The following is a 13,155-nucleotide window of genomic DNA, read 5'->3' as shown; positions in this document are numbered from 1 at the left end:
ATGTATGTACATAGACATAAACATAGGGGTGTGTGTGTGTGTGTGTGTGTGTGTGTGTGTGTGTGTGTGTTCTGCCTGCTAAAAATTTAGACAGGAATGGTAGGTTTCAGCTGCCTCTTTAGCAAACTGTAATGAAAATACTTTTGAAGCAAATTTATCCATCTCTTCCATATTTTACCAGCCTCAAAGATTTCCCCTAACCTTTGCACACTAGCTAGTGTTCACAGGATTCACTGTACGCATTCACTGCTACCTTATGGCAGTAAGAATATAGTGCTTGACTGTCATCACCAGGAGCTGAAATAAACTACTCTAGAGTTGGAGGGAGAGGGTCTTGTTTTTTGTTTTGTTGCCTTTTTAACTCCATAGCCTGATTTCTTTGAGAAGAGCTCTTTTTAAAGTTCTCCTGCCCAGCCTGGTGGACATGTGCTAATGTGTGCAGCTGGCTTTGTGATTTGATATTGTTCTTTGAACCACATGGTGTAGCTGTGGACAGCTGGGAACAGCCAAGCAGGCTACAGTCATGTGGAAAGGTGCATGTGTGCATGATGCATGTGTATGTGTGTGTATGTATGCATGATGCACATGTGTGTATGTGTGCATGACATGCATGTGTATGTGTGAACATATGTGTATATGTATGTGTGCATGTGTGTGAGATATGTGTATGTGTGCATGATGTGTGTATCTGCATGATTGTGTGTATCTGTGCATAATGTATCTGCATGATGCATGTGTGTGTGGATGTGTACATGATGCGTGTGTGTGTATGTATGTGTGATGTAAGGGTGGATTCAAGGCATGGCGAGGTGGAGGAGAAGGAACATTGAGGAAAGACACACTCAGTGGCTCTTGACTCTAAGAGGCGGAGCTGTCATCAGGCTTTGCAATGGCAGCTACAGTTGTGAGAGCCACAAGACGATTTATATGTATACGTGGGAGAAATAGCTCTAGTCTTTCTTTCGTTTTTTGGTGAAGGAGTCTCACTGCGTTGCTCAGGCTGGTCTTGAATTTCTGGGCTCAAGTGATTCTCCCAACTTGACCTTCCTAAGTGCTGGTATTACAGGTGTGAGCTGTCACATGCAGCCATATATTCACTTATTTATTTATATATATTTTTTGAGACGGGCTCACTTTGTTGCCCAGGCTGGAGTGCAGTGGTGTGATCATAGCTCACTGCAGCGTCTGCCTCCTGGGCTTCATTCCAGGTCTTTCAGGTCCAAGCTCAGTACTTGACTACAGTTAACGGCTTTGATAATCAAGTGTCTTTGTCAGTGGTTCTCAAAACGTGGTACCCAGACTGGACTGGCAGCATCAGTGTTACCTGGAAACTTGTTAGAAATGCAAATCTTTGGGCCCACCCCAGACCCATTAAGCCAAAAATTCTGAAGGTGGGGCCCAGCCGTCTGTGTTTTCACAGGCTCTCCAGGTGATTCTGATGCAGGCTCAAGTTTGAGGGCCACTGAGCTATATATTTTGCAGACATATATTTACAACTATGTATGTGTGGGTTTGTATTCTTTCACAGAAAGAGGCAAGAACTTTTACTTTTCCAACGAGAGCAAATCCTTGTTGGGAGTGGCTGTCCCCATTGGTAGATAGTATTGAGGAAGGTGGACGAGACCTGGAAGTCCCCTTGAGTATGCTTTCCACTCAATGCTAATCCGGCTTCCTGCGCGGGTATATTCCAGAGCCATGATTTGGATGTTGACGGGTGCTGTGGGTTGTATATAGTCCAGTGTCAAAATCATCTCATCCTGTGTTTCAAGGCTTTTTTCTTTTTTTTGAGACAGAGTCTAGCTCTATCACCCAGGCTGGAGTGCAGTGGCTCAATCTCGGCTCACTACAGCCCCCTCCTCCCAGGTTCTAGCAATTCTCATGCCTCAGCCTCCCAAGTAGCTGGGATAACAGGTGCACACCTCCATGCCTGGCTAATTTTTGTATTTTTAGTAGAGATGGGGTTTCACCATTTTGGACAGGCTGGTCTCGAACTCCTGACCTCAAGTGATCTGCCCGTTTTGGCCTTCCAAAGTGCTAGGATTATAGGCAGAGCCACTGTGCCCAGCTATGCTGAAGGTTTTATAAACTGCCTTTGGCAAAGAAGGCTGTTGAGAAAGCCTCCTCCAAACGACTTTTGGTTTATCCCTCGTAAGCAATGGCCTACTGAAATGATGACCTTCTTCACACCAGGGTGGGCCACTCCCTGGTACAAACTCTGTACTAGGTGTCTTCCAAACCACAAGAGCGATTTCAACAATTTAGTGCAGCATTGCACCATGAGACAGGACAGAAGTGCATTGGCAAGGGTGGACCTGTGGCCAAGTCAGGGTGACCTTGGGAGTGAGGTCACTGGGGGAGTGGGAGGTGAGCTTGGGACTTGAGAGATCAAGCTGTGTGTAGATTAAGGAATTCAGGTGTGGTCCCCCAAATGCATAGGATTCACATTCTTATGTGTATAAGGTAAAGGGGTAGGCAGATAGAGTACCTGTGTGTGTATGTGGGTAATTACATGTATAGCACTGTCTTTGTTAACTCCTAACTTGTTAGCCATGCATAAAAGGCCTGTGGCGCTAACCTACCTTTCCAAGGTGGTTTTCTCTTAGCTTTCTCATATATGCTTCATGCAAGCCAAACTGTGTGACTAGCTGGGCTTTTGAGACATCCAAGCTGGACCATACCACAACCATGTATCATCACGCTTTTCCCTCCCTCACCCAAACTCACTCTCCCTCCTCCTCCTCTTATTTCCTGAGGCTTAATTCAAACAGGACCTTCTCCATGAAGCCTGCTGTGACCCCTCCACAGTTCCCCAGGGGAGATCATCCCTCCAGCTCTGTAACCTCACATCACTTCACACCTCTCTTAGTGTTTATCAACCTTACATGATAATAACTACGGCTCTTTTCTGGGTTTCTCCTTAGTTCATGAGCTTTTCGATGGCATTCTCCATTTCTTATCCCTGTGTCCAAGGTACCCAGCCACTGCTTGGTGTTCAGTATATTTGTCCTGTGAGTTAATAGCTGCCACATCACACAGTATGCTTACACTCAAAAGACAAAAAATATATATAAAAAGCTGTGGAAACAACTTGATGGTTCCTCAAAACGCTGACCATAGGATTACCGTGTAACCCACCAATTCCACTCTCAGGTGTATACCAAAATAATTAAAAACGGCTATTCAAACAAACACTTGTACACAGGCATTTACAGCAATACCAGTCACAATAGCCAAAAAGTGGAAATAGCCCAAATGCCTATCAGTGGGTGAATGGATAAACAGAAGTGTGGTATATCCATACAATGGAATATCATTCAACAATGAAAAGGAATGAAGTGGCAGAGTTCAGTGGCTCATGCCTGTAATCCCAGCATTTTGGGAGGCTGAGGCAGGAGGATCACTTGAGGCCAGGAGTTGGGCAACACAGGGAGACTCTCTCTCTACAGAAAATAAAAAATATTGGCTGGGCATCGTGGTGCACACCTATCATCCTAGCTACTCAGGAGGCTGAGGTGAGAGGATCACTTGAGCCCAGGAGGTCGAGGCTGCAGTGAGCTATGATCACGTGCCACTGCACTCCAGCCTAGGTGACAGAGTGAGACCTTGTCTCAGATAAAATAAGTGTATCGATGCATGCTATAACATAAATGAAACTTGAAAACATTATGCAAAGTAGAAGCCAGACATAAAGTCACATATGATTGTGTTTATATGAAATATCCAGAATAGATAAATCCATAGAGGCAGAAAGCAGATTATTGGTTACTAGGGGCTGGGAGGAGAGAGAAATGGGGAGGGACCACTTAATGGATGTAGGATCTCCTTTTGGGGTGATGAAAATGTTTCAAAACTAGATAGCAGGGTAGTTGCACAGCACTGTGAATGTACCAAATGCCACAGAAACGTTCACCTTTAAATAGTTAATTTTAGTTATTTCTTTCTTTATTTTTTTTTGAGATGGAGTTTTGCTGTTGTTACCCAGACTGGAGTGCAATGGCGCGATCTTGGCTCACCGCAACCTCCGCCTTCTGGGTTCAAGCAATTCTCCTGCCTCAGCCTCCCAAGTAGCTGGGACTACAGGCATGCACCACCATGCCCAGCTAATTTTTGAATTTTTAGTAGAAACGGGGTTTCACCTTGTTGACCAGGATTGTAAATTTTCTCTCAGTTAAAAAAAATAGTCAATGGTATAAAAGTATTCCCCTTTCACTTTAGAGAAACTGAACTGATTTTTATGGAATGATGTAATATTTTATCCCAAATATCATCACATCCTAGGATAGATTAAGTATTGGTTTTATTTTCATGGCAATTCCTTCCCCACTCCCAAATCACCCTGCCAAGGGCCTGCCACTACTCACCTGGTAGCATCAGGTCTCACCAAATGCAAGCACAGCTCCCCGCTTAAAGCAGGATCCACTTTTCAGCTTCCTGTTCCTGTGTCCAGGTGCCCCAGAGAAGAAGCCAGCACTCAGGTTCCATGGCTGGTGTTGCAGAGCCCATTGACAAGGATGGGTTTTTTCTGTCTTTTAGCCAAGGTGTCCTGCTGGCAAAAACTGACTTTTTCTTTGTTATCCTGGAAGATATTCCTTTGTTTCTAGTAGATAGGTCCAGTGCTTTCTTGGACGCCCTGTCCCCGTTTTCCACTCACTCCTGCTTGTATTCTCAGTTCATAGGCTGAAGCCGGCTGACATCAGCATCATTGGGGCCCTGGGTGACTCTCTCACAGTAAGTGACCCTGATGCAGAAGGGGCAGGAGGGGAAAAGATCTTGAGTAATATGAGAACCTGGAGAGGAAAGTGGAGAGAGGAGTTCTCACTGCTGGCTCTCACAGTTGCCATCTCAGCTCCTGATCTCCAGCTCCTCTCCATTGCCCGCGCCCCCCGCCCCCAGCATTCAGCAGCATTCCCTAACCATCATGGATTCCCACCTCCATTCTGGTCTCATCTTCCTCCCACAATGCCAAGATGGAGAGAGCAGGAAGTGGAGGGACCCCAGGGGGAATGTGGGTGACAGGAGTTACCCACCCCAAGTCACACAGCTGGTCAGTAGTGGGCAGCATTGGACAAGGTCTCCAGATCATGGTGTAGAACTCATTCAAGGACCCAGCACTTTGTTTCGTCCACGTAAAAAAGCTAAGGGAAGGTACCAAAAAGAGGGGCGAAGAGATGTTGAGATAGGAGCAAGTGCTAACGGGGAGGGAGGTGGGGGAGGGTGAGCAGACAGGAGTCTGTGGAAGAGGTGGGTAGCCCAGAGATGCTCCAAATCCCCCTCTGCATCTGCCCCATGGTAACACCCCAGACCCTGCAAAGCACTATCCACGAAAAGCAGAACCAGGCCCTTTAAGAGCCTGGGGACTAGGGGTCCCGGAGCTTTCTAGACACAGCTTCCATTCAGTAGCCACTCATCAGAGTCCAGGTGCTATTCCCTGGGCCAGTAGAATACAGGGTCTCCAGCTGAATCCTCCCCTAGAATGAGCAGACACCTCTCATGTCTATGGCCTGTCACAGTAATGCCATCCCACACAGTGGGGTATGACTTTCTTTAAATTCAACCAGTAAAGGCTGGGCCCATGGCTCACATCTATAATCCCAGCACTTTAGGAGGCCAGGGTGGGAGGATCACTTGAGGCCAAGAGGTTGAGAACAGCCTGGGCAATATAGTAAGACTCCATCTTTACAAAAATGAAAAAAAAAAAAAAAGAGCTGGGCATAGTGGCTTATATCTGTAATCCCAGTGCTTTAGAAGTCCAGGGCAGAAGGAGGCCAGGAGGTCAAGTGAGCCTGGGCAACATAGCAAGACCCCATCTCAAAGAAAGAAAGAAAGAAAAAACTAACCAAGCATGGTGGTGAATGCCTATAGTCCCAGCTACTCGAAAGGCTGGGGCTAGAAGATCACTGGAGCCTAGGATTTCAAGACCGCAGTGAGCCACAATGGTGCCACTGCACTCCAGGCTGGGCAACAGAGCAAGGCCCTGTCTCTAAATAAATAAATAAGGTGAATGAAGCTGGGCAAGGTGAAGTGGCTAAGGCCACACAGCTTATAAGTGCTTAAGCCAGGATCAGAACCCAGGGATCCTTACCCTGAGTCCGGGACCCTGTCCCTGTGCTCTGGCAGCCTCCTCCATGGCCCCTCTGCCACTCTTCACCCCAAAGGCCTGGCTGTTCATAACCTCCCAGGAAGGGCTGGCGGGCTGGGTGTTAGCAGCTTATACATGGCTTATCACCAGGCCTGACATCACCTCCTCTGAATTCCCTGGTCTCCTTGAAGATACTCTCAGAACAAGGGGTCATCACATCTCAGCACAGCTGCTCAGGAATTCCTAGGGAGGTAGCACTTTGGGTATGAACCTGCCTGGCAGGTAGCAAAGGAACTGGGCATCAGAGAGCAGGGATCACACCTGGGCGGCCTCTCGTGGAGGCTAGCCTTCACCCACCACTGCCTGAGAGGCTGGTCTCAGCATGCCCTTCAAAGTGCTCTGCTCAGAAACAGTGTGCTTTAGGCAAGGGGCACACACCTGGAGAGTGCCCACATTATGCTTTCTCCAGCTGATGGTGGGCACGTGGGGTTTCATATTATTACTACATTTTAAGCTGTGCATAGGTGAGATATATTGATATAAAACGATAATGATATATTTCCTTTTATAATATACTTCATAACTTTTTTAAAAATGAGAAAAACAGGACCCTGAAATGTATCCTTTTGAGAAGTTACAGTCTAATTTCAAAAGCACTTTTGCTAGACAAGTTTCGCTTGGTCTTGGTCTAGGCAGGGTTTCTTAGAATGAAGCAGAGCTGTGAATGGCATCAGGTGTTCCTGGGGGGCGCTTTTCTGAAAAGGTAGGATGCATTGGAGACTTGGTGCCGTCTAGATCCCAGATCCTAGAGAGGGCCCAGGCAGTCCCAGCTGGTGTAAGAACATAGACTTTCTGACAGGCAGGCCGAGGGGGGCCGCTGGGGAAAGCAGAGAAACTCACCCCCTTGTTGTTCTCTCTCAGGCAGGCAATGGAGCTGGGTCCAGACCTGGAAATGTGTTGGACGTCTTGATTCAGTACCGAGGCCTGTCCTGGAGGTGAGAGAGGGTGTGGCAAGGCCCCAAAGACCCCTTCATTGCTGGGCAAGGGAAACCCCCTGAGCACCCTAGAAAACAGTGCCTTAAGCAGAGGGATGGGCTGCTTTGTTCTTTACTATGACAAACTTCTAGGTTTCATTTGAAAAAGATATTCACCAGCCTCCTCAAACCACTACATTGCCCAAAACAGTAGCTGAGCTCTGAGCCAGGAGTCTGGGAGAGAAACTATATGAATGGGTTGGAAATGCTTCTCTGGCTTCCATTTCTCCCTCTGTGATGTGATCTCAGAAGGAGGCAGTGGCCTGAGTGATGCACAGATCCTTGCCTTTGGAACCAGAGTTGTAACGAGCCTTAGCTGCCCAGCTGTATGCCCAGCTTCTCTCTTCATGTCTGATGCAGAAATAACGTTACTACCTAAGCACTGTCTGAGGACTAGAAAGAATTTAAGTGGCCAGCACAGTGCTTGACACAAAGTAAGTAGCTGGTAGCTGGCATTGTTATTATAGGGCCTTTATTTGGCAGATGAGGAAACAAGGCTCAGAGAGGGCAAGTAACCTGACCAAGATCACACAGCCAGAAGATCACAAAGCAGAGCAGATGTTTCCTGGCCCCTACCAGTGCATTCCCTTATCATGTCTCGCTTTGGGCAGGCTTATTTCTGCTCTGCATGTGAGCAAACCTCTGCTGCAAGCCCGGACAGGTTTGGTGTTTCCACACCTGGAATCTGGCATCTCCATCTGACACCTGCTTTAACCTGAGTGCCGAGTCTCTGGCATCCTTCCTCATGCTGCTGCACAGTTAAAACCCAAACATTTGGGAAACCTTTTAGATGCTCCTAGACACGCTTGTGGAAAAGCAGGGAATCCAGTCCACTCTGGAATGCTGCATAGTTTCATGCCTAGAGACCCATCTAACTTTGATCACCTTGGAATGTTCGTATTGGTTTGGAAGTCGGCTGACTCTCTAGAAGACACCTTTTAAAAACGGCTTTTCCAAGCCAAACAGGAAAAGAAAAAAGAATAAATAGAGCAACTTTAAAAAAACGACATTTACACCAATAATAATAACGCCCGCTGCAGTGACTAGCTGGAAAGGGACTGGCAGAAGAGGGACTACTTCCCCTTTGAAAGCCGGGGTGCAAGGAACCAACCTAGCTCCCCCGCACCAACATCTGCAAAAATCATCCCTGGCATAAAGCTGGCTTTTTGTTTGGCTGTTCTGGCCTATGGGGAGGGGAGTCGTATTTTGGTTTGCTTTTCCGCTTTTCTACTGAACTGATGGGGAGAAGGGCAAGCTCCAAGGCCCCAGGCTGTTTCTCCGGAGACGGGCGTTTCTGCTACTGTCTGAAGGGTCTCGGTATGGCTGGCATTTTAACCTTTCGTTTTCTTTCTTGGGCCCACGATACAGCGTCGGCGGAGATGAGAGCATCAGCACCGTCACCACCCTGGCGAGTGAGTACACGGCGGCGGCCGAGCGGGCAGTTTGGTTTGGGGCGAGCCCTGCGCGCTTCCCGCTCCCCCTGCAGGTGGCGTGGGCCTCGGGAGGAGCCCTGGCTGCGGGAGCGCGCTAAACACAGCAGGGGGCGCTGCCTCCCGAGACTGCCGCCCCGCTTAGCTCGGGTGATGAAAATCTTGAAGTTGCGGGCGGAGCGGGGGTTTGGGGCGGGGCCCGGGGGCGGGGAAGTGTCAAAAAGACACTGTCTTTACCAAGGAAGGAAGAAAGTAAAGCATGGGGGAGAAAAGAGCTCAGATCACATCTTAGTGCAAGTCATTAAAAAGTGATCCAGTAATCTGGTATGAGATTAGCGAAAATAAAGAAAAGTGATTCAAGAAAGAAGAAAACCCTGGTCTACGGCGCCTGCGTTTCCGAGCAGATCGCTCTTGGGAGAGGCGTCGATCCAGGCACCTGGGCTGCAGGCACCGCTGCGCGTAGACATTGAATTGCGGGGTTGCTGTAGGAACCACTGCTTTTGCCGCAGGAGGCGATGAAGTTACCGTGTGCAGGCTGTGCGGACGCAGACATCTTTGGAGCTCAACACTTTCCTTAATTTACTTCTCTACCAACCTGCTCGGAATGCTTTTTTTTATTTAGGCAGAGTCTCGCTCTGTTGCCAGGCTGGAGGCTGGAGTGCCGTGGTGTGATCTCGGCTCACTGCAACCTCTGCCTACCGGGTTCAAGCGATTCTCCTGCCTCAGCCTCCCGAGTAGCTGGGATTACAGGTGTGCGCCACTGCACCCGGCTAATTTTTGCAATTTTAGTAGAGACGGCGTTTCACCATTTTGGCCAGGATTGTCTTGATCTCCTGACCTCGTGGATGGATCTGCCCGCCTCGGACTCCCAGAGTGCTGGAACTACAGGCGGAATGATTTTTTAAAGCCTGACTATATTCTTGTTTTAAATTCTCCCCAGTGCATACACATCGTGCTTGTTCTTAAAGTACGCAAGTGTTTAAACTGAACTCTTCTCCTGGAATCTTCTGGCTGATAATTTTGCCTGAGAGGTATTTGATTGGTCCCATTCTCGTTTACCTTCCTGGTACATATCCCTTTGTAATACAGCTTTCGAAACTAACAACTTGAACTGGAAGCCACCAAGACCTGGATGATGGGGACATCATAGCTTAATCTCCACACAGGCAGAGCTGAGCTGGGCAGACTTCACTTACCTGTTTCGGTTATTTGTAATCCTGTTGAATTTACGTAGACGCAGTTCTGTGCCACAGGCACTCATTGCCTTCGTTACATCTAGATCTACCCATGTGAGTTATAAGTCAGTTCCTCTATTGCTAGGAGATGGTTCAGGGTGCTTCTGCGAGTGCGATTAACTTGGCTGTGGGATGGCCCAATTTATACAACAGCTTTCTGGGCTCTCTAATTCCCATGCTCGTATCGTGGACACGATGATTGGGTATAGTTCACCTCTTTTACCAAAGTAACTTACAAAGAACTGAGGCTTTGTTACCCCTCAGGTGGATGATTCCCCAGAAATGGAATAGCAGCCGTTTAGATTCTTCTTGCTAGAGATGTGAAGACTATTTGATTGTAGGGGGAAATAACTATATGGAAATGTGTTAGAAAACTCATAAGAATGTAAGGGCAGAACAGAATCCCTGTTCAACCCCCTGTTCAATTTAATTCAGCAAATACTCCAGTGCTGATGCTTGGGAAATAGGAGAACAGTGTCCCGATGACATCACCCAAGTCTCTTTGGCTGCATGTCTTCCTAAAGATGGACATATGACTAACGTTTATAGATATGTACAAAGCTTAGGGGAAAATAAACATAGAGTCTGTTGACCCTATCTTCTGAAAAGGAGCTTCAAGAATTAGAATTCAGGTAAGGAAAGGGGAGAGAATGCTCCTGGCAGAGATGTCTGCCTGAGCCAGCAAGCTGCTGCCCTATCCAATGTGCATTTCCTCCCTGTGACATTCCTGCTAAGTAGCTGGGTAGGCTGTGCTGAGTTTCGTCTACCTCCTAGGGAACCTGCCACCTCCTAGGACAAACCATTCCACTTTCAAATCGCTCGGTTGATTTCACAGTTCTTCCACTGAGTAGAAATCGGAGCAATTTCCATTTGTTAGCATCATGTCCCCAAAGCCTGAAGGAATAAGTCCAGTCCATCTGTGTGGTAAACCCGCAGCAGAGCTGGGTTCTAGAAGCACTCCGCTGGATGCCATGGAGCCCTTAAGTCCTGGTTGCTACCCGGCCACTTTCTTTCTCACATCCTAGTGGACTGTGAGACGGGGGGCAAGCATCCCATGTTGGAGCTGAGAAATCAGCCATCCTCAGCATCTACATGACTTTGAACAATTCTCCAAGCTTGTGTGGACTTTGTTTTATTTCTAATTCAGTCCATAAACATTTATTGAGCATTTTATGAGGCCCTGGGGTATACATAGACCCTGCTCTCAGGAGGGCTCAGTCAAGTTGGAAGGATGAAAAAGTGAAAAGTGTGGATCCAGTTGAGTAAAGGCAATTAGAATGCATGAGATTGCAAAGTTCATCAAACCGACAAAACTTTAACTAGACTGGCAAAGGGAGGAGGACTCAAAATCAACAATGAAAGAGGAGATGCTTCCAACCATACGGAAATAAAAAGGATTATAAGAGAATAGTATGAACAATTGTATGCCAATAAATCAGATAACTTAGATGAAAAGGACAAATTCCTCAAAAGGCACAAACTACGAAATTGACTCAATTAAAAGTAGAAAATATGAATGGATTTATAACAAGCAAAGAGATTGAATTAATACTTTTAAAGCTTCCAACCAAAAAAAACAAAGACTTTTTCTGGCCTCACTGGTGAATTCTTTCAAACATTGGTATCAATTACCAGTTCTTCACAAACTCCTCTCAAAAACAGAAGAGGAAGGAATACTTCACAACTCATTCTGTGAGTTTTACCCTGATAGCAAAATAAGACAAAGTCATCACAAGGGAAGAAACCTATGACCAGTAATATTATGGATGTAGACCCAGAAATCCAATGCAAAAAACTGGCAAACAAAATCCGCAATGTAAAACAGTTATACCTCACGACTAAGTGGAATTCGCCCAGGAATACATGGTTACTTTTAAACCTCAAAATCAATTAATGTAATATTCTATGTCAGTAGGCTAAAAGACAAAAACCACATATCATGATCATCTCAATGGATCAGAAAAGGTATTCAGCAAACATCTGACACCACTTCACAATAGAAACACTCAACAAAGGTTGGGCGCAGTGGCTCACGCCTGTAATCCCAGCACTTTGTGAGGCCTAGGTGGGCAGATCACTTGAGGTCAGAAGTTCAAGACCAGCCTGGCCAACATGGTGAAACCCCATCTCCACTAAAAACACAAAAATTAGCCAGGTGTGGTGGTGGGTGCCTGTAGTCTCAGCTACTTGGGAGGCTGAGGCACAAGAATCTCTTGAACTTGGGAGCCAGCGGTTGCAGTGAGCCGAGATTATGCCACTTCACTCCACCCTGGGCAACAGAGTAAGACTCTGTCTCAAACAAAAGAAAAAAATTTGAAAAAACACTCAACAAATTAGGAATAGAAGGAAAATTCCTCACTCTGATAAAGGGTATCTTCTAAAAGCCCACAGATGACATTGTAGGCAATGGAGAAAGATGGAATGCTGTCCCCTCTCTCTGGTTTCAGAAATAAGACAAGGATGCACGCTCTTGCCACTTTCATTCAATATCATACTGGCCATAGCAGTTAGGCAAGAAAATGAAAGAACAAGTACCATGACTGGAAATAAAGAAACCACTTCTATTTAAAGATGATGTGATACCATACAGAGACTATCCCAAGAAATCCACTAAAAAAATTAGCGCTAATAAATGAGTTCAGTGATTGCAAGGTACAAAGCAATATATAAAAATCAATTATAATTCTTTATACTAGCAGTTAGTACTGCTAAAATTCTAAAATGAAATGAACAATTCCATTTATGATAGTATCAAAAATAATAAAATACTTAGGAATAAATTTAACCAAAAAAGCATCTGTTTTACTCTTAAGATCACAAAACATTGCTGAAAGAAATTAAAGACCTAAATAAATAGGAAAACATTTGATGTTCATGGATCGGAAGATTTAATATTCTTAAAATAATACTCCCCAAATCAATCTACAGATTCAACGTGATCCCTATCAAAACTCCAGCTAGCGCCTTTGCAGAAATTTGCAAACTGACCCTAAAATTCATGTGGAAATTTAAGGGACTCAGAATATCCCAAGAAATCTGTAAAAAGGACAAATTTGGAGGATTCATACTTCCCAATTTCAAAACTTACTGTTATAAAGCTATAGTAATCAAGATATGTGGTACTAGCTTAAGGACAGACATATCAACCAATGGACTAAGATTGAGAGAAATTAAACTCTCATTTTCATGGTTGACTCATTCTCAGCAAGGATGCCGAAACTACTCAATGGGGAAAGAGTAGTCTTTTCAATAAATTGTGCTGAGACAACTAGGAAGTTACATGCAAAAAAATGAGGTTGGGCTCCTACCTCACATCTTATACAAAAATGCACTAAATGTAAGAGCTAAAACTATAAGAAGAAAATATAAGAGCAAAT

General features: G+C 45.8%; 1 protein-coding gene and 1 long non-coding RNA gene across 6 annotated transcripts in view; one reads left to right on the top strand and one right to left on the bottom strand.

The window, feature by feature from the left end:
• PLB1 (phospholipase B1) overlaps positions 1–13,155 on the top strand; it is a 154,025-nt gene that overhangs the window by 64,406 nt on the left and 76,464 nt on the right. For all 5 annotated transcript variants that reach the window (XM_054245111.2, XM_054245110.2, XM_078349616.1 and 2 more), the window contains 3 exons: positions 4,670–4,728; positions 7,001–7,074; positions 8,482–8,525. In XM_054245111.2, the coding sequence (XP_054101086.1) occupies positions 4,670–4,728; positions 7,001–7,074; positions 8,482–8,525 (177 nt within the window). The remainder of the gene's footprint in view (positions 1–4,669; positions 4,729–7,000; positions 7,075–8,481; positions 8,526–13,155) is intronic.
• LOC118147368 (uncharacterized) overlaps positions 1–13,155 on the bottom strand; it is a 49,673-nt gene that overhangs the window by 22,782 nt on the left and 13,736 nt on the right. The window contains exon 2 of the long non-coding RNA XR_004733694.3: positions 4,362–4,787. This is a non-coding gene — a long non-coding RNA (uncharacterized LOC118147368). The remainder of the gene's footprint in view (positions 1–4,361; positions 4,788–13,155) is intronic.

This window comes from Callithrix jacchus, chromosome 14 (assembly GCF_049354715.1).
Source record: "Callithrix jacchus isolate 240 chromosome 14, calJac240_pri, whole genome shotgun sequence".
NCBI lineage: Eukaryota > Metazoa > Chordata > Mammalia > Primates > Cebidae > Callithrix > Callithrix jacchus.
The sequence above is the reverse complement of the archived record's forward strand: the minus strand, read 5'-3'. Positions and strand labels throughout refer to the sequence as shown.